The 25,972-nt window shown below is 45.5% G+C and overlaps 1 protein-coding gene and 1 pseudogene across 2 annotated transcripts in view; both read right to left on the bottom strand.

Annotated features, from left to right (window-relative positions):
* Positions 1–4,403: 4,403 nt before the first annotated feature.
* LOC311141259 (ectoderm-neural cortex protein 1-like) lies at positions 4,404–5,845 on the bottom strand (annotated as a pseudogene). The gene is made up of 2 exons: positions 5,624–5,845; positions 4,404–5,347 (listed from the first exon to the last, which is right to left on the bottom strand). The product of its transcript is annotated as an ectoderm-neural cortex protein 1-like (transcript).
* Positions 5,846–19,559: 13,714 nt separating this feature from the next.
* The window catches only part of LOC311141217 (uncharacterized protein), a 7,670-nt gene continuing 1,257 nt past the window's right edge, over positions 19,560–25,972 (bottom strand). The window contains exon 2 of the mRNA XM_084176476.1: positions 19,560–25,160. Within this exon, the coding sequence (XP_084032602.1) occupies positions 21,376–25,056 (3,681 nt within the window). The 5' untranslated portion in view covers positions 25,057–25,160 and the 3' untranslated portion in view covers positions 19,560–21,375. The remainder of the gene's footprint in view (positions 25,161–25,972) is intronic.

Here is a 25,972-nt window from a genome sequence, read left to right as displayed (position 1 = left end):
CTCGTCGTTGTCGGTGATCAGTCCTACCACTGTTGTGTCATCGGCAAACTTAATGATGGTGTTGGAGTCGTGCCTGGCTATGCAGTCATGAGTGAACAGGGAGTACAGGAGGGGACTAAGCACGCACCCCTGAGGGGCCCCGGTGTTGAGGATCAGCGTGGCAGATGTGTTGTTGCCTACCCTTACCACCTGGGGGCGGCCCGTCAGGAAGTCCAGGATCCAGTTACAGAGGGAGGTGTTTAGTTCCAGGGTCCTTAGCTTAGTGATGAGCTTTGAGGGCACTATGGTGTTGAACGCTGAGCTGTAGTCAATGAATAGCATTCTCACATAGGTTTTCCTTTTGTCCAGGTGTGAAAGGGCAGTGTGGAGCGCAATAGAGATTGCATCATCTGTGGATCTGTTGGGGCGATATGCAAATTGGAGTGGGTCTAGGGTTTCCGGGATGATGGTGTTGATGTGAGCCATGACCAGCCTTTCAAAGCACTTCATGGCTACAGACGTGAGTGCTACGGGTCGGTAGTCATTTAGGCAGGTTACCTTATTGTTCTTGGGCACAGGGACTATGGTGGTCTGCTTGAAACATGTTGGTATTACAGACTCAGACAGGGAGAGGTTGAAAATGTCAGTGAAGACACTTGCCAGTTGGTCAGCGCATGCTCGGTCTTGGTGTCTGCTGTTCCCATATCGGCGGCCACACGTGACTTTAACACAAAGCTCTCTACTTTTGTGTGTTGTAAAGGTGGAATTCTAGATATGGTCCTCTGTAGCTCAGCTGGTAGAGCACGGCGCTTGTAACGCCAAGGTAGTGGGTTCGATCCCTGGGACCACCCATACACAAAAAAAAAAAATATGCACGCATGACTGTAAGTCGCTTTGGATAAAAGCGTCTGCTAAATGGCATATTATTATAGATACTAAATTAACTACTGTACTTACCACCACAAAGAAGTTGAGAAGTGTTTCCAATTTAATGAAAAAAAGAAAAAAGTAGACTTGTCCATTTGTTTCTGATTATGCTCATTGTCTTTCTAGAAGCAATACCTTTGAGGATAAATGTTTTTAAACAATAAATTAAATATGAAATAATGACCATGATATGACTTATGATCCTTTAGTTGACATTTTAGTATATTTATAATTTCAACAAACTAAAAGTAGCCTACAGCTATAAAAACTATCAAACTTGCCATCTCTTCTCACTGAGCCAGACAAGCAGCAGTCAGTGTGTGTCAGTCACTCCAGTCAGTCAACTGGCTGTCTTGATCCTAACGTTACTCAGGGTGTGTCACGCCCTGACTCAGGGGACTCTTATATGTTGAGTCAGGGTGTGTGTATTCTTTGTTTGTATATATTCTATGTTGTATATCTAGCATGTGTGGATCTATGTTGGCCGGTGTGGTTCCCAATCAGAGGCAGCTGTCACTCGTTGTCTCTGATTGGGGACCATACTTAAGCAGTCTATTGGCACAGTCTAGTTGTGGGATCTTGTTCCGGGAAAGGTTCGTTGTATGTACAACCTTAGGACTTCACGTTTCGTTTGTTTGTTGTTTTGTCATGTGTTTATTCAGTGTAAATAAACATGTACGCATATCACGCTGCGCCTTGGTCTGACCCGTCATTAGACGAACGTGACAGAAGATCCCACCAAACAAGGACAAAGCAGCATGCCGAGAAGGAGCAAACGCCTGGGACTCAACAGGAGGTTACGTTAGTAGATGTCCTCCTCGGTTGGGGGAGAATTACGGAGGAGGAGGCCGTCCGTTATCGGAGGGCGATGAAGGAGGATGCCCAGGTAGGAGAGGAGAAACGGCGCCAACAGTGCCGACGACGGAGACCCGAGAGGCAACCCCAAGAAAAACAATTTTGGGGGGGGGACACGGTGTGGACGACGAGGCAGCAGGAGGCCGTTAAAAGGCGGATCTGCATGTTAGGAGAGGAGGCCACCATGTTACGGGGGCTATTGGTTCAGAGGGAGCAGGAGTTATTCAGTCAGAGGGAGGCGCTACAGGAGGCTAAAAGGGAGAAGGAAAGAGTAGAGGCACGGCGAGAGGAGCTGGTTAGGCAGCAGAAGGAGCGGGGGTTAATAAAGGAACCCAGTCCTGCTCCTCGCACCAAGCAAGTGGTGCGTGTCGCCAGTCCGGTCCGGCCCGTTCCTGCTCCCCGCACCAAGCCAGTGGTGCATGTTCCCAGTACGGCCCGGCCCATTCCTGCCCCTCGCACCAAGCCTGTGGTGCGCGTCGCCAGTCCGGCCTGGCCTGTTCCTGCTCCTCGCACCAAGCCAGTGGTGCGCGTCGCCAGTCCGGCCCGGCCTGTTCCTGCTCCTCGCATCAAACCAGTGGTGCGCGTCGCCAGCCCGGCCCGGCCTGTCCCTGCTCCTCGCACCAAGCCAGTGGTGCGCGTCGCCAGTCCGGCCCGGCCTGTTCCTGCTCCTCGCACCAAGCCAGTGGTGCGCGTCGCCAGCCCGGCCCGGCCTGTTCCTGCTCCTCGCACCAAGCCAGTGATGCGCGTCGCCAGCCCGGCCCGACCTTGTTCCTGCTCCTCGCACCAAGCCAGTGGTGCGCGTCGCCAGCCCGGCCCGGCCTGTTCCACCGGTGCCTGGTCCGGCACCGGTCAGCTGCTCCACTCCGGAGCCAGAGCAGTCCGCTCCACCAGTGCCTGATCCAGCTCCGGTCAGCTGCTCCACTCCGGAGCCAGAGCAGTCCGCTCCACCGTTGGCTGATCCAGGTCCGGTCAGCTGCGCCACTCCGGAGCCAGAGCAGTCCGCTCCACCGGGGTCCAGTCCAGCTCCGGTCAGCGGCTCCACTCCGGAGCCAGAGCAGTCCAGTACACCGGTGCCTGGGTGACACAAGCAGCTGACAACATAATGGATTGTGGTAGTTGTAGTTGTAGAGTCGTGGTCAAAAGTTTTGAGAATGACACAAGTATTGGTCTTCACAAAGTTCGCTGCTTCAGTGTTACGAGATATTTTTGTCAGATGTTACTATGGTATACTGAAGTATAATTACAAGCATTCCATAAGTGGCAAAGGCTTTTATTGACAATTACATTAAGTTTATGCAAAGAGTCAATATTTGCAGTGTTGACCCTTCTTTTTCAAGACCTCTGCAAACCGCCCTGGTATGCTGTCAATTAACTTCAGGGCCACATCCTGACTGATGGCAGCCCATTCTTGCATAATCAATGCTTGGAGTTTGTCAGAATTTGTGGGTTTTTGTTTGTCCACCCTCCTCTGTTATTCTAACTCAATCAGCATGACAGAGTGTTCTCCAGCCTTGTCCTCATCAACACTCTCGCCTGTGTTAACGAGAGAATCACTGACATGATGGCAGCTGGTCCTTTTGTTGTCCTGCTGAAAGATGAATTCATCTCCCAGTGTCTGGTGGAAAGCAGACTGAACCAGGTTTTACTCTAGGATTAGCTCCATTCTGTTTCTTTTGCATACTGAAAAACTCCCTAGTCCTTGTCGATGACAGCATACCCATAACATGATGCAGCCACCACCATGCTTAAAAATATGAAGAGCGGTACACAGTAATGTGTTGTATTGCATTTTCCCCAAACATAACGCTTTGTATTCAGGACATAAAGTTAATTTTTGCCACATTTTTTGCAGTTTTCCTTTAGTACCTTATTGCAAACAGGATGCATGTTTTGGAATATTTATATTATGTACAGGCTTCCTTCTTTTCACTCTATCAATTAGGTTAGTATTTTGAATAACTACAATGTTGTTGATCCATATTCACCATTGGCCTCATGGTGAAACCCCTGAGCGGTTTCCTTCCTCTCCGGCAACTGAGTTAGGAAGGACGCCTGTATCTTTGTAGTGATTGGGTGTATTGATATACCATCTAAAGTGTAATTAATACTTTTTCCATGCTCAAAGGGATATTCAATGTCTGCTCTTTTTATTTTTACCCATCTACCAATAGGTGCCCTTCTTAGTGAGGCATTGGAAAACCTCCCTGGTCATTGTGGTTGAATATGTTTGAAATTCACTGCTTGACTGAGGGACCATACAGATAATTGTATTTGTGCGGTACAGGGATGAGGTAGTTATTCAAAAATCATGTTAAACTCTATTATTACACACAGAGTTCATGCAACTTATTATGTGACTTGTTAAGTGAATATTTACTCCTGAACTTATTTAGGCTTGCCATAACAAATGTGTTGAATACTTATTGACTCAAGACATTTCAGCTTTTCATTTTTCATTAATTTGTAAAAAATAATTCCACTTTGACATTATGGGGTATTGTGTTTAGGCCAGTGACCAAAAAATCTATATTTAATGCATTTTCAATTCAGGCTGTAACACAACAAAATGTGGAGGCACTGTATATCAGTCATCGTTCCACTCATGTGAGGCGGATGCTCAATGCTGAGTCTGAGTCCAGTCCTCAGGCTGGGAGGTGTTTCCAGGTGGAGACAAACACTGTGGGGATGAGTGAATAGGGTACGGTAGTGATACTGTTCCACCCGTCCAGCGTAGGATCATAACAGTCCAGAGTCTTACACCGCTACATGCCAAAGTACCCTCCCACCACATACAGTTTGTTCCCAGACGCCACAGCCTGGCAGCTCATCCGCTTGGCCGTCACGTCTCCAACTTTAGTCCATTGGTAGCTGTCACTGCTGAATTTATAGGCTGAACATGCCGAGAACTCTGTGTCCCCACCCATTACAAAGATCTGGTTGTTGAGAATGGCTGCAGGGCTAGAGCGCCAGGGCTGTGGGCAGGAGGCAAGCACGGGCCAACGATTCTCTTGGGGGTCATAGAGCTGCACCTTGGGTAGTTTGTCGTGGGTGACACTGGTTCCTCCAAAGGCGTAGAGTTTGAGCTTGATGCTGACCACCGCCGCATTGCTCACGCCCTCCCTCAGCGGCACCACCATGGACCACTTGATGTTCACCGGGTCGTACTTCTCCACTTGCTTCAGCGACACAGAGGGCGAGGCGGGTAGGAAGCCTGTACCCGCCGTGTGGCCTCCTACCACGTAGAGGCAGTGTTTGAGTTCGGCCGAGCCATGGCCGAAGCGGGGAAGTTGCTGAGGCACATGCCCCAGGAGAGCTCGGACAGCTTGGTGCACTGGTGGGCGTCGGACAGCAGCAGCATGCCCAGGCAGTGTCAGATTACGCTCCAGGAACTCCGTGCAGGCGTCCCGAATGTCCTGGAACTCCAGAATGTCCCCGGCCTCCAGGAGGGACTCTGCGTTCTCTTCGTTGATCACCATCCAGGACATGTAGGTGTAGTCCAGTAGCAGCTCCAAGACTTCCGGGTGACTGAGTCCCTGAAGTCCAGCTCGCTGGCCTGGCTCTCCCTCAGCCCGCCAGAGAACATGGCCTTGAACAAAGAGAGTTGGAAACCAAGAGCATTAGCATGGCAGCTAAACGTGACATGTTTTCCTATGGAAAATGTTTATGCTAGTTCCCTGTCTTAATAATAAGTGTAATAAGTGGCCATGTTTGAGAGCATCAAATATGTGATGCATTGTGGGTAAATTGTGACTGACTGACTGATCTACAAATAATAATGAACAGTTATTTATGATGCAAGGTGATTTTTTTTACATCAGTCAGTCAGCAGTCGTTTGCAATGTCGGCTGCAAAGTGTTTTTACCTGGATGTAGCGGCTGCATGCAGCCAGCACAGCACGGTGGTAGGGGAAAGAGCGGCTTCAATCATGGAGGAGGACTTCTGTGAAGAGACGCTGCTGTCGGAGCAAGTTGAGGAGCGTCAGGACACTGTCCGCGTATGACGAATTGTGGAACAGAAAGATGTTCATGGACGCCGAATTGAGGCGGGATTTGCGGTTCTCGTGCATGCAGATGGACATTTTCATTGGATCCTTTGAGAAGAAGAAAGATTCACACATAAATTAGACTGATATCGTGTCCTTTTTAATTATACTACAGCTGCATGAACTACCTGCATTGAGATGCATCTATACTGTTTTTTTTACACACCCTGGTCTTGAGTGATGAAATGTCATTACCTCATTTTAACACAGAAGTGATAACATGGAACCTTTTGATTTTACTATACCCTCAGTTGAGCCATCCACACCAAAATCTATTCCTAACCTTTTTAGATTACTGTACCACCAAGTACATTTTGCTTTGCCTGGAGTACCCCTTAAGAACCCCCTCATGTGCATTTTATCAGTAGGCCTAGGTCTCATGAGTCTTCTCAAGTACTCCCTGTAGATAAGCCAAGTACTAGTACCCCTGTTTGAGAACCACTGCACTAAGCTAAACCCACTCACACGCAATGGAAAATCGTTACTCTTACCTCCTGTCCTGAATGCATTATCAAGTCTTCTCTGACTGCCAGGAAAAAAAAGGCATCTTGACTTTGAGGGATGTCATACAAGACAAACTCCTGATGTTTCTCTCTAGACACATACTGCTGTCCTAAATTACAAACAGGTGTCTGTATCTGAAGCAACTCGAGCTAGGGCTATGGTCAAAAGTAGGGCACATTTGGGACGCAACCCAACTCTCCCAAGTTGTGGTGTCTGTTCTGCTGTGGTGATCTTAGTGTTCCACGGAGGCTTCATCTATCAGCATTTGAGCTGAATAATTTAAAAAGGGGCTTTATAACCAAGAGTTCAACAAGATCAACAAGAACAAGAAGAATGAAGGAAAACACTAGATGTAGGGAGGGGTCAATGTTTCAGCCAAAGTCGTATAGCCATTAGCCACCAGCTATACTTATTTCAATGATAGATTGATTAGACTACAAGTACCCTGGGGGTTGCTGGCATCTTCTGCATTTACCAGTTGCGACATTATGGAGAGAGCTGTATTAGCCTACTATTCACATCACTAGGAACATGTAATCTACTAGGTTTTATGTACTCCATATGGTCTCCTACCAGCTGGAGCTCAAGGCTGTTTTGACAACAGAGATACTATCAATCAGTTCTATATGTAATTATAATGTTTTGACAGCCCTGATAATAATATGATGTTCTTAAAGTGGTATTACATGTAATCTTATCTGAATCTCCAGTCTCAGCCTTAATGTAGACTTAGTATAAAAGATGTGTAGTGTGAACCAATATTACACTCACACAACACTCAATTGAAGTCATTTGCAGTCAAAAGTGAAGTGCTTCGTATATCAACAATATTTCAACAAAACATAAAATGCAGTACATCAACAATGTATTGTAGCCTACCCCCAAATCTCTAACCATAATATTTGCACGACAACGCTGACTATTAATGATGTTCTGAACTCCAGATAATACAATTGATAGACATTTACCCCTGACTGAGTAAGAGCAGGGATTGGAATGTTTGCGTTTTAACACTCATGCATGTCACTCTTCCACTGAAAACCACTATGCTCTCAATACTGATATTTTCCTCTCCTCTTGAAAAAGATACAGAATTGCACTCACTGCTAGACTCCAAAAAGGCCTATTCCCAATCTGTCTGTTTTCTCCTGTAGTCTCGATGCATAATCTTGTTCACTGGAACTAATAAAATATTAGTTTTCTTCTGTTATAATCCACATTATGAGATCTGGAATGTGAGTTAAGAGGAATTTTTGCCAGACTCAGCGCGTAGTAAGAGCTCTTGGAAGAAATTAGTGGGTTTTAAACTGTTTTAAAGTGTGGTGTGGGAGGAGCAATGCTCAAGAAAGGGGAAGGCGTATGCAAACTAGTAGGCTAGTGCTTTTAAAAATGTGGTCTCTAACCCTGGTTGGCTTTGAAGAGCTTCAGGGTGTGCAGGCTTTGGTTCCAAACCTGATTCAACTAATCACCAAGACTTTCATTAGTTGAATCAGGTGTGTTAGTGCTGGGCTAGAACAAAGCCTGCACGCAGTAGCTCTCCAAGGGTTGTTGCAGATAAATGGCTTTGAAATAATTCACCACACAATATGTAGCTATATGACAAAAATAATTTTAAGTTACCTTAAAAAATCAGTGACTATTAAACAGTGAATCATGTTAATTATTTGTTCTGATAAGGATGCACATTGCACACCATTGACACACATTGCTGCTATGCTAAGCATGGTGCTGTTGCAGTTCTCTCAGAAGTTTTCCTGTTAAGATCCATTAGATAATGAACAGCACCACCTGTTGATGGAAAGCAGTCTCTCACCCCATAATTCATATTTCTCAGAGTAGGAGGTATGATCTATGATTAGGTCCCCCCAGTCCATGTCATCTTATTTATTATGATCTAAAAAACTGATCCTGGATCAGTACTCCTACTCTGAGACTCTTTGTGAATCAAGGTTATTATAGTTTTGTGTTTTTATATATTTGTTTTTATTTCTATTCATTTTAAGATTATTATTTGAAATTCAGTTTAGTTTCATGTTAGTTTTCAGATCTGATTTACTAGTTTATATTTAGTTTAAGTATAAAATACATCTATTTCGTTTTTTATATTATTTAGTAATGCATAAGGTGATGGGTCAGGTCATAGGTTAGGTTAGGTTAGGTTTAAAGGTAGACTCAGTGAGATGACGTAGATGCACGAAGTAAACAGTTGTAGTGGGTCAATTTCTGCAACAACCAGGAGCACTGAAGCACGATGCTAAACTTTGCTGCTGTTTTGGTCCCGTAGCTACCACATTGTAGCAGAGGGAAGCACACCCGTGCACATGCGCAGATACTCTGTGTGACTGTGTGAGAGCAAAGTCTTGCATCAACCTCATCTCAGTCAACGAGTGATGTCGGGGGAGGTGCATCTGCAACAGTCAAAAGTCGGACACTGAAGTGGTTTTCCAACAGCAAGGCTCAGATCAACATGGTAGTGTCAACAAAGCTGCTATTGTTTACAAAAGTTTGTCTTTATAAATGTTTAAATAAACTTTTCTAAACCCCAATATCACACACTCACAAACAGAACTCACAAACTGAAAACCTAACGTGAGTACAATTAATTGGTTAGAGAGAGGTCTCAAATATCACTGCCTGTAGCTTTAGAATCGCAGCAAAGTTGGTTCCTGTTTCAGTCACGTCTATGTTTCACGTTCGTGTGGGTCAACCTAAAACACCCTAATGATTGGTTGACAAATAGTGCCTCCCACTAGCCAGGCATTGGCTGCATGGTGCAGTTGGTGATAAGCAACTGCAGCAACTTGAAGGCGACTTCATAAAAAACTGCATGAGCTTTGAGCACGTTTTTTTTGTAAACCTCATGCAGTCAACATATGTTTTTTTTTTTTTTTTTTTTGTCATTTAGCAGACGCTCTTATCCAGAGCGACTTACAGGAGCAATTAGGGTTAAGTGCCTTGCTCAAGGTAACATCAACCGATTTTTCACCTAGTCGGCTCAGGGATTAGAACCAGCAACCTTTCGGTTACTGGCACAACACTCTTAACCACTAAGCTACCTGCCGCTCCAGTAGGCACAAGTTAGACAATTCGTATCCCCATAATGCAACACACTTTGAAAGGCAAAATCGATCCACTTGAACGCGCCCAATAACTGCTGTGCTGCTCATGGCAAAGTCATCTGCTGAGTCTACCTTTAAATTATAAAGTCAATGGGCACGTTCGAGCGGATAAACTTTTGTCAAGTTGGTGACCATCGTTGGTCGCCGCCTTTCAAAGTGTTTTGCATTATGGAGATAAAAATTGTCAGACTTGCGCCTATATGTCGACTGCATGAACTTTACAAAAATCATGTGATCAAAGGTCATAAAGTTTTGACTGCAGTCGACTGCAGGTTTCTGCAGTTGCTCTCCACAAACTTCATCCTGCAGCCATGGCCTGCATTGTGGGAGGCTCTATTGTCAACCAATCATGAGTTGTTGTTTTCTACCCATGTGAAAGTGATCAAAGACATGACTGAAACAGAAACCAACTTTATCACGATTCGTGTATACAGTGGATATATGAAGAGTTTCATTCCAAAACGCTATACATCCATTTTCAGAAATGTTAGTAAATAAGCTTTTATTGTTTAAAGAAATTATGAAAGAGATTGGTATGTTTTTTCACTATCTAATCATGGCATGAGGTTGTTAAATGAAGGAAATGTATTTGTTTTAAAATCTATCACTTGATGGTTTAATTTCAGAGAGACAAATGTTTTATATCTGCCTCACTCTCAGGGAAATAAGTAGTACTGCTAGGTTTTACACAGTGTAGTATCGAGTAAATGCTGGCAATTATTGCTGATAAACAAAGGAGTCCGCTCATACTGAACCTTTGATCATAAGTTTTATTCATATCACAAGATTCCAGCATAAGTGACGGATGTCATGACCACCCGGAGAGCGACTTCCCAGATTGCAATGGCCGCTCTACCTCTTCTTCGCTTTTTACCCAGTATATATAATCTTCCCGAGATATGGGTGGCTCCCTCTACTGTCCAATCCCCTGTCTACAACACACAGACTTCTCTGTCCTATCCGGGGTGTCACATTAAAACCATTCCCTCTGACACTAAAATAAACCTCCTTTCAGTTCCACTTAAAAACATTAACAAAGACATAATCCTAATACACTACAACAGTCAAGTAATATAAGGTCTATATGTAAAACGTTTACATTTGGCATTTTAGTCATTTAGCAGAAACTCTTGTCCAGAGTGAATTACAGATAGCTTAAGATGCATTCACCTTAAGATAGCTAGGTGAGACAACCACTTATCAGAGTCAAATATACAGGATATGAAGATTCAATTTCAGCTAAACAATGTATACAGAGTAGCATTATGCCAAAAAACACATTTTCATACATATCTATGAATTAGAAATCTGAAAACAGTTATATTTTACACACACATCAAGGTACCCATAAGCAATAATTTGTGATGAAAAAACACAAATGTGAAATATTGATGGATATAGCGTCTTGGAAATAACTCAATATACAAATGAATGTGATATTTGAGTCTCTCTTTCTCTCTCTTTCTCTCACTAATTGATTGTACAATGTACAGACATATTATTTCAGTTTGTGAGTGTGTGATATTGATTTGGAGACATGGAGAGAAAGAAACACTTTTATAAACAATGGCAACACTGCCATGTTGATCTGTTTGTTAATGATTTTATTTCAGTTTACTAAATTGTTTTTTCATGATTAGTTTTAGTTTCAGTTTTAGTTTACCATAATAACCTTGTTGTAAATACTTGCTTATATACTGTCAAGCGTTAATAGGAGTTTCTTCCTTCCTGCATCTACAGAAAGCCTCTGGTAACACTTTATAATGACTATCATGAATAAGCATGAATCAAATATTTATAAACTGTTCATAAATAAGTATCTCATTATTTGTAAATATTTCTAAACATTTATAATGCCTTATTCATTAATGTTATTACAAAGTGTTTCCAAGCCTCTCGTGGCTTCATATTTATGGGAATGAACACCTTTCATGACTCTAACTCTGAAATGATAGCATTTTAGCATTTCAATAGTTCTGTGGCAAGCAGCACAAGTCTGTAAATGAATTGTCATAATTACTCCTCTGCTCATGTATTTCACTCCTCTCCTCTGCTCTCCCACTGTCACGACTTCCGCCGAGGCTGCCTCCCCTCCTTGTTCGGGCAGGCTTTGGCGTTCGTCGTCACCGGCTTACTAGCCACTGCTGCTCCATATATCATCATTCCATTTGTCTTGTCTTGTCAATTACACACACCTGGTTCTTATCCCCTCATTAGTCTGTGTATGTGTTCCCTCTGCCCCCCTTGTCCTTGTGGGTTATTGTTTACTGTGAGAGTAGTGTAGCTCGGTGGAGCTACTCGCTCTTTGTATTGCCGGGGTAGATATTTCCCCTGTGCCTGTATATTGTTGGAGTATCCCGTACCGTGTATTGCCAGGGTAGATCGTTTCCCCTGTGCCTGTTTTCGTGTGTCGCTATCCAGCGCAATTGTGTACGACAGAATAAACTCTGTATTCAGTGATTTACCCTCCTGCGCCTGACTCCTTCTATCACACTTATCACACCCACCACAACCATTTTTGGCAAAGCCTCAAACTAAAACCTCACTTGATGTATCTCACCTCACCACTCTCAACAATACATTTAATTAAAAACTCCTGTCTGATTCATCCAGAGTAGCATTTAAAACCTTTTACAGCAGTGGGCTAAATCAGGGTCACACAGAGTGTTTATTGGTAGTCTTAAACAAATCTACTTTGAAACAAAAGTATACACCTCACACACATGGTTATGGGCTTAAAAAAAAGAAGACACCTGCACCATGTCAGATATTGAGTTGAAATGTATTCAATTTTGAGTTTGCATCCCAATATTACATTTTATATGCATCACAGGAGACTGAAATATAACAAAACCGTTTGACATAGAAACACCAGATTTCGAGCGGGTTTTTTGAAATAATGTTCAGTAATTATGAAAAATATAAATAACATTTCACCCATGAGGACACTAAAGAGCGTTTTGGTCATTTGACTGCAGGAAAGGGCTACCATCATTGCATCATGTACTTTGGATGTGGTAACAGAGTTTGTATATGTGATCACTGCAGGATTTGAACAAGAACATTTCAAAATATAGCGGCGAGCAGCAATGAACGGGGTGACAGAAAGGTCAAGATCAGTTGAATAACAAAGCTAGCACTCTATCATGTAGGAACTTTCTTCCTTTATGTGCAATCAGTGAAAGCATTACCATCATCTCTATACCACAAGGTTGACGCATGTGAAATGTAGTCTAGTGCTGTAGGTTGGTTATCTTTGAATGCAGCAGGTAATCATTCTTAAAGTCATTACTTTGTCAGTAACACAGCCATATTTTGATCAATCCCTTAGCTTTTCTCAAACTAAGTTATGTTACTACACTCTTAGAAAAGCGGATTCCAAAAGGGTCCTGCGACTGTACCCATAGGATAACCCTTTTTAGTTCCAGGTAGAACCCTTTTTGGTTCCAGGTAGAACTCTTTTGGGGTCCTTGTAGAACCCTCTGTGGAAAGGGTTCTACATGGAACCCAAAAGGGTTCTACCTGGAACCAAAAAAAGGTTATTCAAAGGGTTCTCCTATATGGACAGAGTGTATAGTTCATGAGCAGATGTTAGATTTTTTTGTGCATATTTTAGCACATTAGTGTATGTGCTACTGGTATAGTGTGGCAATCTTTGAATGCATCAACGTTGTCTTCTCAAACTCTTTAGGGACTATTGTGATGAGTCCAAAGACCAACCTTGGAGTGAATATAACTTTTAGTCCATGAGAAGAAGATTTTTTTATGATTCGTTTAAGCATTAGCATTACATAGTCAAAAAATACAATTGTTAATAATTTCCTTATGTTTTAAGATGTCAATGCCAAATCTGTCAAGAGTTGCTGTAGGTAGGTGTGGTGTGGAATCAGGCGCAGGACGCAGAAGTTAAGTCCAACAAAGACTTTAGTAGATCACACAAAATATAATCCAAAAACAGCCCGGAGGCGAGAAAAGCGCGCACAGGCGTAAACAAACGGCGCACTAAACATGTGCGTAATCTTCTCCTTAAAACAAACAAGGAGGTAAGCTACAAAATAGCGCACCAAAACAGGTAGCGCAGCAACACGACAAGGAACAATTACACACAACACCTAAACTAACAACAAGGAACTAAATAGGGTGCTTAATTAGACATAACACAAAACAGGTGTGACAAACAGACAAAACCAATCAAACAAGAAACATAGAACGGTGGCAGCTAGTACTCCGGAGACGACGACCGCCGAAACCTGCCCGAACAAGGAGGAGGGGCCGCCTCGGCCGAAACCGTGACAGTACCCCCCCCTTGACGCGCGGCTCCAGCCGTGCGCCGCCCCCGGCCTCGGGGACGACCAGGAGGACGCGGAGCAGGGCGCGTAGGATGACCACGATGGAATTCGGTCAGCAGGGACGGATCCAGAATGTCCCTCCTCGGCACCCAGCACCGCTCCTCCGGACCGTACCCCTCCCACTCCACGAGATATTGGAGACCCCCCATCCGGCGTCTCGAATCCAGGATGGTCCGAACAGTGTACGCCGGAGCCCCCTCGATGTCCAACGGGGGCGGAGGAGTCTCCTCTATCTCAAAATCCTGGAGTGGACCAGCTACCACCGGCCTGAGGAGAGACACATGGAACGAGGGGTTAATATTCTTGTAATCAATGGGCAGTTGTAACCTGTAACACACCTCGTTCAATCTCCTCAGGACTTTAAAAGGCCCCACAAACCGCCGACCCAGCTTCCGGCAGGGCAGGCGGAGGGGCAGGTTTCTGGTTGAGAGCCAGACTCGATCTCCAGGTGCGTACACTGGCCCCTCACTGCGGTGTAGGTCGGCGCTCGTCTTCTGTCGACGGATGGCTCGCTGCAGATGGACGTGTGCAGCGTTCCACGTCTCCTCCGAGCGCCGCACCCACTCATCCACAGCAGGGGCCTCGATCTGGCTCTCATGCCAAGGTGCCAGAACCGGCTGGTACCCTAACACACACTGGAAAGGGGTTAGTCTAGTGGAGGAGTGGCGGAGAGAGTTCTGTGCCATCTCGGCCCAGGGCACATATCTCGCCCACTCCTCCGGCCGGCCCTGACAATATGACCTCAGAAACCTACCCACATCCTGGTTGACTCGTTCGACCTGCCCATTACTCTCCGGGTGGTAACCCGAGGTAAGGCTCACCGAGACCCCCAACCGTTCCATAAAGGCTCTCCAGACTCTGGAGGTAAACTGGGGGCCTCGATCGGACACTATATCCTCGGGTACCCCGTAATGCCGGAAGACGTGAGTAAATAGAGCCTCAGCGGTCTGTAGGGCAGTAGGAAGACCCGGCATGGGAAGGAGACGACAGGCCTTCGAGAACCGATCCACAACGACCAGGATGGTGGTATTCCCTTGTGAGGAGGGAAGGTCGGTAACAAAATCCACCGAGAGGTGAGACCAGGGTCGTTGTGGAACGGGCAGGGGTTGTAATTTACCCCTGGGCAAGTGTCTGGGCGCCTTACACTGGGCACACACTGAGCAGGAGGAGACATAAACCCTCACATCCCTGGCTAACGTTGGCCACCAGTATTTTGTACTAAGGCAGTGCACTGTCCGGCCAATACCTGGATGTCCAGAGGAGGGTGACGTGTGAGCCCAATAAATCAGCCGATCCCGGACCTCGAGCGGGACGTACGTCCGACCCACCGGACACTGTGGAGGGCTAGGGTCGGTGCGTAATGCCCGCTCGATCTCCGCATCGACCTCCCACACCACCGGTGCCACCAGACAAGACTCCGGTAGTATGGGAATGGGCTCCACGCACCTCTCCTCCGTGTCATACCGCCGAGACAGGGCATCTGCCTTCCCGTTCTGGGACCCAGGGATGTAAGTGATCTTGAACACAAACCGGGCGAGAAACATAGTCCATCGAGCCTGGCGAGGATTCAGTCTCCTAGCTGCCCGAATGTATTCCAGGTTACGGTGGTCGGTCAGAATGAGGAAAGGGTGTTGAGCCCCCTCAAGCCAATGCCTCCACACCTTTAGGCCCTGTACTACGGCTAACAGCTCCCTGTCCCCTACATCATAATTCCGCTCCGCCGGACTGAGCTTCTTAGAATAAAAAGCACAGGGGCGGAGCTTAGGTGGTGTGCCGGACCGTTGTGAAAGAACTGCCCCGATACCGGCCTCAGACGCGTCTACCTCTACTTGGAAGGGTAAAGTGGGATCCGGGTGCGCCAGCACTGGAGCCGAGGCAAACAGGTCCTTCAGTCTCCCAAAAGCCCTGTCCGCCTCAGCCGACCACCGCAAGCGCACCGGACCCCCCTTCAGAAGAGACGTTATGGGAGCTGCCACCTGTCCAAAACCCCGGATAAACCTCCGGTAGTAATTCGCAAAACCCAAGAACCGCTGCACCTCTTTAACCGTAGTTGGGGTTTGCCAATTACGCACGGCAGACACCCGGTCAACCTCCATTCTCACCCCTGACGCAGACAACTGGTAACCCAAAAAGGAGACTGACTCCTGGAAGAACAGACATTTCTCGGCTTTGACATACAGGTCATGCTCCAACAGTCTCCTCAATACCCTGCGCACCAGGGCTACATGCTCGGCCCGAGTAGAACTGTACACAAGAATATCATCTATGTACACCACTACTCCCTGCGCCTGCATGTCCCGGAAAATCTAATCTACAAAAGATTGGAAGACTGATGGAGCATTCATTAAACCATATGGCATGACGAGATACTCGTAATGGCCGGAGGTAGTACTAAATGCTGTCTTCCACTCATCGCCCTCCCTAATGCGCACCAAGTTATATGCGCTCCTGAGGTCCAATTTTGTGAAGAACCGTGCCCCGTGTAAGGACTCCGTCATGGTCGCAATCAGCGGGAGTGGATAACTATATTTCACAGTCACCTGATTGAGACCGCGGTAATCAATACACGGACGCAAACCTCCATCCTTTTTCTTCACAAAAAAGAAGCTCGAGGACGCGGGAGAAGTGGAGGACCGTATGTATCCCTGTCTCAGAGACTCGGCAATGTATGTCTCCATTGCCCTTTTCTCCTCCTGTGACAAAGGATACACATGGCTCCGCGGGAGCGCAGCTCCTGCCTGGAGGTCTATCGCACAATCCCCCTGTCTATGAGGCGGCAACCGTGCCGCTCTTGTTTTACTAAACACGAGTGCCAAATCCTCATACTCAGGCGGAATGTGCAGTGCTGGCATCTGGTTCGGACTCTCCACCGAGGTCGCCCCTACGGAAACACCCAGACATAGCCCCTCACACTGAGCAGACCACCCTTTAAGAGCCTTCTCTCGCCACGAAATCGTAGGATCATGGGTAATCAACCAGGGAAGCCCCAGTACCACCGGATACGCAGGAGAGTCGATCAGATAGAGTTGAATCGTCTCCTCATGACCCTCCTGCGTCATCATCCTAAGTGGCGCCGTGACCTCCCTAATCAACCCAGATCCTAACGGACGACTATCTAGGGCATGTACAGGGAAAGGCTTATCGACCGGAAGGAGGGGAATCCCTAACTCAACACAGAATTTACGATCTACAAAATTCCCAGCTGCGCCTGAATCGACTAGCGCCTTATGCTGGGAACGAGGTGCAACCTGTGGGAAACAAACAGGTAATGTTAAGTGTACGACAGAAAGCTCTGGGTAAGTAGGGCGCCTACTCACCTGGGAGGACTCCCCAATGTGTGACCTGCCATCTCCCTCACCATGGGACCCTCCCCAGCACCTAGCCGCGGTGTGCCCTCCGCGGCCACAGTTGGTGCAGGAGACTGCCCCCCTCGGGCTCCTTCTACTCCTCCCTCTAGCGCCAGCACCTCCGAGCTCCATCGGGCTCGGCTCGGAGGCGCTGGAGGGTGGAATGGGCGGCCCCCACCTGGGACGTCCGCGGGTCGCGAGCAGGGTGTCCAGCCGAATGGCCATGTCCACCAACTGGTCAAATGTTAGTGTAGTATCCCTGCACGCTAACTCTCTGCGGACGTCCTCCCGAAGGCTGCATCTAAAGTGGTCTATGAGGGCCCGCTCATTCCACCCTGCATCTGCCGCTAGAGTCCGGAACTCCAGCGCAAACTCTTGAGCGCTCCTCATCCCCTGTCGGAGGTAGAATAGACGCTCCCCCGCCGCCTTCCCTTCTGGTGGATGGTCGAAGACCGCACGGAAGCGGCGGGAGAACTCCGCATAGGTGACTGTGGCGGCGTCTATTCCCCTCCATTCGGCGTTGGCCCACTCCAACGCCTTGCCGGTGAGACAGGAGATGAGGGCGGAAACGCTCTCGTATCCCGAGGGCGCCGGGTGTATGGTGGCAAGGTAGAGCTCCACCTGTAACAGGAACCCCTGACACCCGGCAGCGGTGCCGTCGTACGCCCTCGGGAGCGAGAGCCGAATCCCACTGGGTTCCGGTTGTTGGACGGGCGGGTTGACCGAAGGTGATGGAGCGGTAGGTGGAGGTGTGGGTACATCGCTGGTCTCCCAACGATGGAGAATGTTCATCACCCGGTCCAAAGCGTGCCCGATCTGATTAATCCGATCATCTTGACCTCGGAGACGCTCCTCCATGATGTCGGTGGGTGCTCCTGCTGATTCCATTCGATGGTGTGTAATTCTGTCAAGAGTTGCTGTAGGTAGGTGTGGTGTGGAATCAGGCGCAGGACGCAGAAGTTAAGTCCAACAAAGACTTTAGTAGATCACACAAAATATAATCCAAAAACAGCCCGGAGGCGAGAAAAGCGCGCACAGGCGTAAACAAACGGGCGCACTAAACATGTGCGTAATCTTCTCCTTAAAACAAACAAGGAGGTAAGCTACAAAATAGCGCACCAAAACAGGTAGCGCAGCAACACGACAAGGAACAATTACACACAACACCTAAACTAACAACAAGGAACTAAATAGGGTGCTTAATTAGACATAACACAAAACAGGTGTGACAAACAGACAAAACCAATCAAACAAGAAACATAGAACGGTGGCAGCTAGTACTCCGGAGACGACGACCGCCGAAACCTGCCCGAACAAGGAGGAGGGGCCGCCTCGGCCGAAACCGTGACAAAATCTAACATGGTTCATCATGGTAATGTCTTTCATGATCCTAAAAAGTTTCAAGTTGATAGGCCATTGTGGAGTGGATTTACAAAGGATTTAAATTAACTTAAAATATGATTTCCTGATTTATCAAACAAAGTTAAGAGGTGTACCATGGGCCTACATACTGAATTTGGTGTTATTTGGATTTATGGTTCATGAGAAAACGTTTTTCAAAGGTTTAAATAAAATTCCAAGATGGAGGAAAATCTAACCTGACGGACCTTATGGGTTCTTGAGGCAAATGTGTTCAGCATGAGGAAAGAACATACAAAGTTTCAAGTCTCTAGGTCAAACGGGGCGACGGATTTGAGGGTTAAAAGATGCACTACGCCGAAATCGCTCTGCCATTTCCTGGTTGCTAAAATTGTAATAGTTCGCCTAATTTCAGTTTATGTGACATAACAAGCAAGTATAGTGTCGAGAATCATTGTACCATCTAAACCGCTGTGAAATATATTTTCCATAACCAAAATATTGTATTTTCAGCTGTTTGACGCTGGTGTACAAACCCGAAAGTAAAAGACACAAAAACTAAACTTAAGAACAGGAGGCATAGATATAGCACACATAGAACAGATACACTGCTTCTTACACGTGCTTTCAATTAGAATTACAGATCTATAACTCAAATTTCTATGTGAATTTGGTTGGGCCGCCCAAAAAGTTACATATTGCAGCTTTAAGTGAGACTGCTTATAACAGCGCCACCTATAGGCCAATCGGTACCATTCTTTTTGACCAAAAAATACTTGGTCTCTAGTTTCTGTGTGCCAAATTAGAAAAAAAGTGACCAATCTATGCTTCAGGTATTCAACCATGTCAAGAAAAACATTATAATGATAGTTGTTTGTTTAACACTTTTTTGGTTACTACATGATTCTATGTGTGTTATTTCATAGTTTTGATGTCTTCACTATTATTCTACAATGTAGAAAACAGTAAAAATAAAGAAAAACCCTTGAATGAGTAGGTGTGTCCAATGTTTTGACTGGTACTGTACATTAACACAAGGTAGAAAACAAATAAAACAATTCAATATACGTCAAACAGTGAAACACTTTATTCGCTATTAAAGATCCTAACAAATCACAGTGTCAGAGGAGAAAAGTTACATTGGTCCATTCTACATAATACAATGAAAGGTTTGTAATAAAATACAACATTACCAAATGAAAATGATTGCGAGCGAGATACGCTACATAGCTATTGCTGGCGTGTGCTTTTGTGGAGCACTGAGATGTATAAGAAAGCATTAAAAGTTTGAAACACGATAACACATACAAATGAAAACGCACAGTGTAGGCTAACTATATTTTCACATCTCTCACGAGAGAACCTTTACAGTTTAACATCACAGCTCAGTTTATAGATGTTATATAAACTTTATAAACTTCCTGTATATCAAACCTTAACGATACATGTTAACAACAAACAAAATATGAGGATATACATACATTTAATATAAAACAATATTGCGAACATCATCGTTTTCAAATGACCAACTAAAATATTATGCCTCGTCAGCTCAGTAAGGTAATATTTTTGTGTGTATTTGCTGTTGGTTTTTTTACACTAAATATCATTATGTTCAAGGTATACCAAATATTTCAATACACACAAAGTGTAACACCATGACACAAAGTGTTGACATTTCAATTCAAGAATTATGTCAAAATGAACCAACGAAATGAACCATAAAAAAACAAACATCAAATGTGATTTTAGATCCTGATTTCTGCTGAAAACATTTGTAAAAATTAAAGCATAAGAAATGTCAGAGAAATGTCACTCAAATGTGCAGTAAAATAAAAAATAACGCTTGCTTAATACATTATTCCCTTAATAAAATCAAATACAAAATATTTTACACTTTTGAAAAACACAAATTATCATATTTGTGTCATATTACACATTTAAGAACACTAATTGACAACTGCCAATATAATGTAATAGTATATATATCAGGGCAACTTTGATGCGGGTGGGGGCCACAAAAAATCTGAACTCATCATGAGGGGCCGCAGTTGCTCATGGGTCTGCGTATCCACATGTGCATACGTTTTAGTGTTAATTTAGTGCAATTCTACACATTTTGCCATGGGCGTAGAGAAAATGTTGCAGTTTTAACGCAAGTTTGCTGCAATTCTACAGAGTTTGCCATATGGCGGAGAGGAACATTTGCTGTTTTACAGCTAATTTCCTGCAATTCTACAAATTTTTCCATATGGTGGAAAGAAATGTTTGCAGGTTTTAATATTATATCTGAGTGAGACTGACTAACAAAATCAGATGTGCTAGTGTGTCCCAATGTAACTAAATTCACATGTACATTTTTTAAAATGTATTTATAGAGTTGTTGAGTTATACTTGAGAGGACACCATTTGGCATTATGGTATGCTGAAGTTAGAATTCACCCTGTAGTACTTTGAGGGAATAAATGTTGTCTTAGCAGATCATGTTTAAATTGTGATTACACATTTTTTTTATAGAATAGGTTGTGCTGTTAGAAACCGCAAAAGAAACAGTTAACTGTTCGACCTAAAAATACTATTAATTTATCAGAAAACCAAAGCCTCCCAGCCTACTGAAAGCATTGCGTTACCTGCCACTAAGGTCAAAATGACAGCTGCAATTTGCAAAAATAGTTCACAGATTTGTACTTAAAATGCAAAATATAAAATATAAAAAGGTATCAAATATGCTGCATATCGACTTTCAGAAAAATTACATAAAAACAGGAAGCACATTATTTATTTTTATTTTTTTACCTTACAAATATATCAAAGGAAATGATCTGGTCCCATCTGAAATCTTCACTAAATAGCTGCATATTTAAAGAAGAGAACAAAAAACCTGTCTACACAGTCTAAGTTCTGCTGTGGCGCTTGGATCTGCGAACAGGTGTTGGCTCTGTGCTTTTTCTCTTCCGAAGATTTCTCTTTTCCACAGGGCTCTCTTCCTGCTCTTCATCTGATGAAAACACGACCACCTCAGGATCGAACTTCTCAGGTGTTACTATTTTGCTGTGTCTTGTGGATGTACGCTGGGGCGTGGCCTTGGCCTTGGGTGTGGTGTTTGGTGTGGCAGTTAACCTCACTCTCAGAACTCTCGTTAAAACCACTGGAGCCTCCGCTTCCTCCTCATCCTCAGAGCTCTTCGGCTCTTTCTCCTGAGTTGTGGCAGTTTTCTTTTCCTCTACCTCCATCTTCTGTCTCTCCTCTTTCTCCTCCTCCTCGGCCAACTCTAAATTAAGGTTGTCCACCTCGACCCCATTCTCTGCCTCTGTCTCACCGCTCTCTACATTTTCCATGCCATTCTCCTCAATCTTTTCTTCTTCTTCCTCCTTCTCCTCCTCTGTTCTATTTTCCTCAGGCTGCATCTTGACAGAACCCTCAGCCACCGAGGCCCTTTCCTCCTCTTCTACTACGCTTGCCTCTTCTGCCACTACCTTATCATCCTCTTTCACTGCATCCACAGAGAGCTTGCTTCGTTTGGACTTTCGTTTGGGTGTGGCTTTTGCGACTGTTTTTGTCCTGCTCCTCGCAGCTCTAGTTTCCACAGCTGGAGGAACTTCCACAACCTTCTCAGGGCTCTCTGCTTCTTCCTCTTTGCTTGTTGTTGTTGTTGTGGCCTTTTCTTCTTCCTCAACAGATTTTTCCTGGACTTTGTTGTCTACTTCCTCCACTGTCATTTCATCTGGGTTTTCTGCCTCTTCCGCTTCAACAGCTAGAGTTTCTCCCTCCTTCTCTTCCTCCTCCACATTGGTGATATCTCCTTCCTCCTCATCTACCGTTTCAGCTGCCTCTTTTGCTGTTTCTGTAGTTTTCTCCTCTGTGTTCTCCTCTTCTTCTTCCTTCTCCTTTGTTTGCTCTGCCATAACCTCCTCTGGCTGATGTGTGATTGCTTCTTCTTCTTTTGCCTCAGGAGCACCACTGTCTGCTTGTACTTCAGTGTTTCCTTCGTCCTCTGCCATCGGAACATCTGCCTCCGTCTTATTCTGTTTCACCATTTCCTCCTCCACTGCTTTTTCTTCCTCCCCCTTCTCCTCCACAGCTTCTGGCACAGGTTCAGCTGCCTCCTCCATCTTTTCGGCCTCCACCTCTACTTCCTCTTCCTCAGGTTCTTTGCGAGCTCGTTTGGATTTGTGTCTGGGTGTGGCAGGAGCAGATTTTCTTCCTCTCCTCAGAACTTTGGCTTCCACTATTAGCGCCTCTTCTTCCTCCTCCACTTTTTCCTCCACAGCTTCCGGCACAAGTTCAGCCACCTCCTCTACCTTTTCTGTCTCCTCCTTCTCCTCTTCCTCGACTTCTTTGCCTCTCCGTGTGGACTTGCGTTTTGGAGGAGTAACAGGAACGCTTTTTCTTCCTCTCCTCAGGACACTTGTTTCTACAACTTTACCCTCCTCTTCTTCCTCGGGTGGTGAGGCTTTCTCCTCTTCCTCAACTGGCTTTTCTACTGCTTCATCTGCTACACTTTCCACCACTGTTGCTTCCTCCACCTTTTCTGCCTCTTCTACCACAGTCACCATTGTTGTTGCTTCTTCCACCTTTTCTTCTTCCTCTATCGCTTCTGCCTCCTCCACATTTTCTTCCACAGTAGCAGTTTCAGCTGCAGCTTCATCTACCCTTTCTTCCTCTACCTTTTCCTCCTCCACTGATTTTTCTTCCACCACATTTTTCTCCACAGCTTCAGGCACAGGTTCTGCCGCCTCCTCTTCCTTTTCTTCCTCCTCCCCCTCTTCCTCCTCAGGTTCTTTGCGGGCTCGTTTGGATTTGCGTCTAGGTGTCGGGGGAGATTTCCTTCCTTTCTTCGGAACTCTGACTTCTACTACTGGTGGGTCTTCTTCTTTAGCTGCATCTTCCTCTTCTGGCTCATCCTCCTTTTCAACTTCATTGGGTTGTTTGCCTCTTTGTGAGAACTTGCGTTCTGGAGTCAGAGTAGCTGGAACACTTTTTCTTCCTCCTCTCAGGACTCTTGTTTCTACCACTGGAGCCTCCTCTTCCTCCTTCTCCTCAGGTGGTGAAGTCTTCTTCTCTTCCTCAAATGGCTTTTCTACCACTTCATCTGCAACACATTCAACTACTCTTGCCTCTTCTATCTCCTCCACTTTTTCTGCCTTATCTACCATAGCAACTTCCTCTGCTAGTTTTTCTATAGCTATTTCAATAACTGTTTCCTCTTCCTTCTCTTCCTCCACCTTTTCCTCTTCCTGATTTGTTCCTTCCCCTTCCACTGCTTTTTCTTCTTCCACTTCTTCTTCTGCATCACTCTCCTTTTCCACTGGTGCAGCTTCAGCTTCCTCTTCCTTTTCTTCCACCCCTTTTTCCTCCTCCACAGCTTTCTCTTCTTCCACCACTTCTTCCACAGGTTCAGCCGCCTCCACCACCTCTTCCTCAGGTTCTTTGCGAGCTCGTGTGGATTTGCGTCTGGGTGTTGCAGGAGCAGGGGCTGATTTTCTTCCTACCCTCAGAACTCTGGCTTCCACTAATGGTGCCTTTTCTTCCTCAGCTTCCTCTTCCTCCTCTGGCTCCTCCACCTTCTCCTCTTCCTCAGGCTGTTTACTTCTTCTTGTGGACTTGCGTTTTGGAGTCGGAGCAGCAGGAACCCTTTTTATTCCTCTCCTAAGGACTCTTGTTTCTACAACTGGAGCCACTTCTTCTTCTTCAGGTGGTGAGGTCTTCTCCTCTTTGTCAGTTGGTGAGGTGTTCTCCTCTTCCTCAGGGGGTGAGGTCTTCTCCTCTTCCTCAGGTGGTGAAGTCTTTTTCTCTTCCTCAACTGGCTTTTCTACCACTTCATCTGCAACACATTCCACTACTCTTGCCTCTTCGTTCTCCTCCAATTTTTCTGCCTTATCTACCATAGCAGCTTCCTCTGCCACTTTTTCTATAGCTATTTCAATAACTGTTTCCTCTTTCTTCTCTTCGTCCACTTTTTCCTCTTCCTCAATTGTTGCTTCCTCCTCTTTTTCTTCCTCTATGGTTTTTGCTTCCTCCTCCACCTTTTCTTCCACAGTAATAGTTTCAGCTGAAACTGCAGCTTCAGCTTCCTTAATGTTTTCTTCTTCCACTATCTCAGCTTCCTTCTCTTCCTCCAACTTTTCGTCTTCCTCAGGTGTTGCTTCCTCCTCCACCTTTTCTTCCGCAACACTCTCCTCTCCCACTGGTGTAGTTTCAGCTGCAGTTTCAGTTTCCTCTTCAGCCAGCATTTCTTCTTCCACTATTACAGCTGCTTCCTCCTCTGCCTTTTCCTTCTCCACTGTTTTTTCTTCCTCCACGTTTTCTTCCTCCTCTATTGCTGCTGTTTCCTCCACTGATTTTTCTCTCTCCACCATTTTCTCGACAGAATCCAGAACAGGTTCAGCCACCTCCTCTACCTTTTTCTCCTCCTCCACCACCTCTTCCTCCTCTTCCTCAGGTTGTTTGCGGCCTCGTTTGGATTTGCATCTAGGTTTGGCAGGGGCAGATTTTCTTCCTTTCCTCAAAACTCTGGCTTCCACTATTCGTGCATCTTCATCCTCAGCTGCCTCTTCCTCATCTGGCGCCTCCATTTTCACCTCTTCCTCGGGTTGTTTGCCTTTTCGTGTGGACTTGCGTTTTGGTGGACTAACTGGAACACTTTTTCTTCCTCTTCTCAGGACTCTTGTTTCTACAACTGGAGCTTCCTCTTCCTCCTCCTCAGGTGGTGAAGTCTTCTCTTCTTCCTCAACAGGCTTTTCTACTGCTTCATCTGCTACATTCTCCGCTGCTGTTTCCCCTCCTTCACTTTTCTGCCTCTTCAACTACCTCTGCTAGTTTTTCTACCGTTTCTTCTTCTGCTTCCACTTCTTTCTTCTCTTCCTCCACTTTTTCCTCTTCCTCAGTTATTGCTTCCTCCACATTTTCTTCCTCTGTGAGTTTTGCGTCCTCCTCCACCCTTTCTTCCTCAGCTGCAGCTTCCTCAATATTTTCTTCTTCTGCTGTCTCCTTCTCTTCCTCCACAATCTCTTCTTCCTCTATAACAGCTGCTTCATACTCTACATTTTCTTCTGCAACACTCTCTTCTTCCAGAGTTGTAGCTTCAGCTGCACCTTCCTCTTCCTTCTTTTCCTCCACTATTTCCGCTTCCTTCTCTTCCTCCACCTTTTCCTCTACCTGATTTGTTCCTTCCTCTTCCACTGCTTTTTCTTCTTCCACTTCTTCTTCTGCATCACTCTCCTCTTCCACTGATGCAGCTTCAGCTTCCTCTTCCTTTTCTTCCACCCCTTTTTCCTCCTCCACAGCTTTATTTTCTTCCACCACTTCTTCCACAGGTTCAGCCGCCTCCACCACCTCTCCCTCAGGTTCTTTGCGAGCTCGTGTGGATTTGCGTCTGGGTGTTGCAGGAGCAGGGGCTGATTTTCTTCCTACCCTCAGAACTCTGGCTTCCACTAATGGTGCCTTTTCTTCCTCAGCTTCCTCTTCCTCCTCTGGCTCCTCCACCTTCTC

Source organism: Coregonus lavaretus (assembly GCF_964263955.1).
Source record: "Coregonus lavaretus genome assembly, chromosome: 14".
NCBI lineage: Eukaryota > Metazoa > Chordata > Actinopteri > Salmoniformes > Salmonidae > Coregonus > Coregonus lavaretus.
Note: the sequence above shows the minus strand (reverse complement) of the source record. Positions and strands in the feature narration are given on the sequence as shown.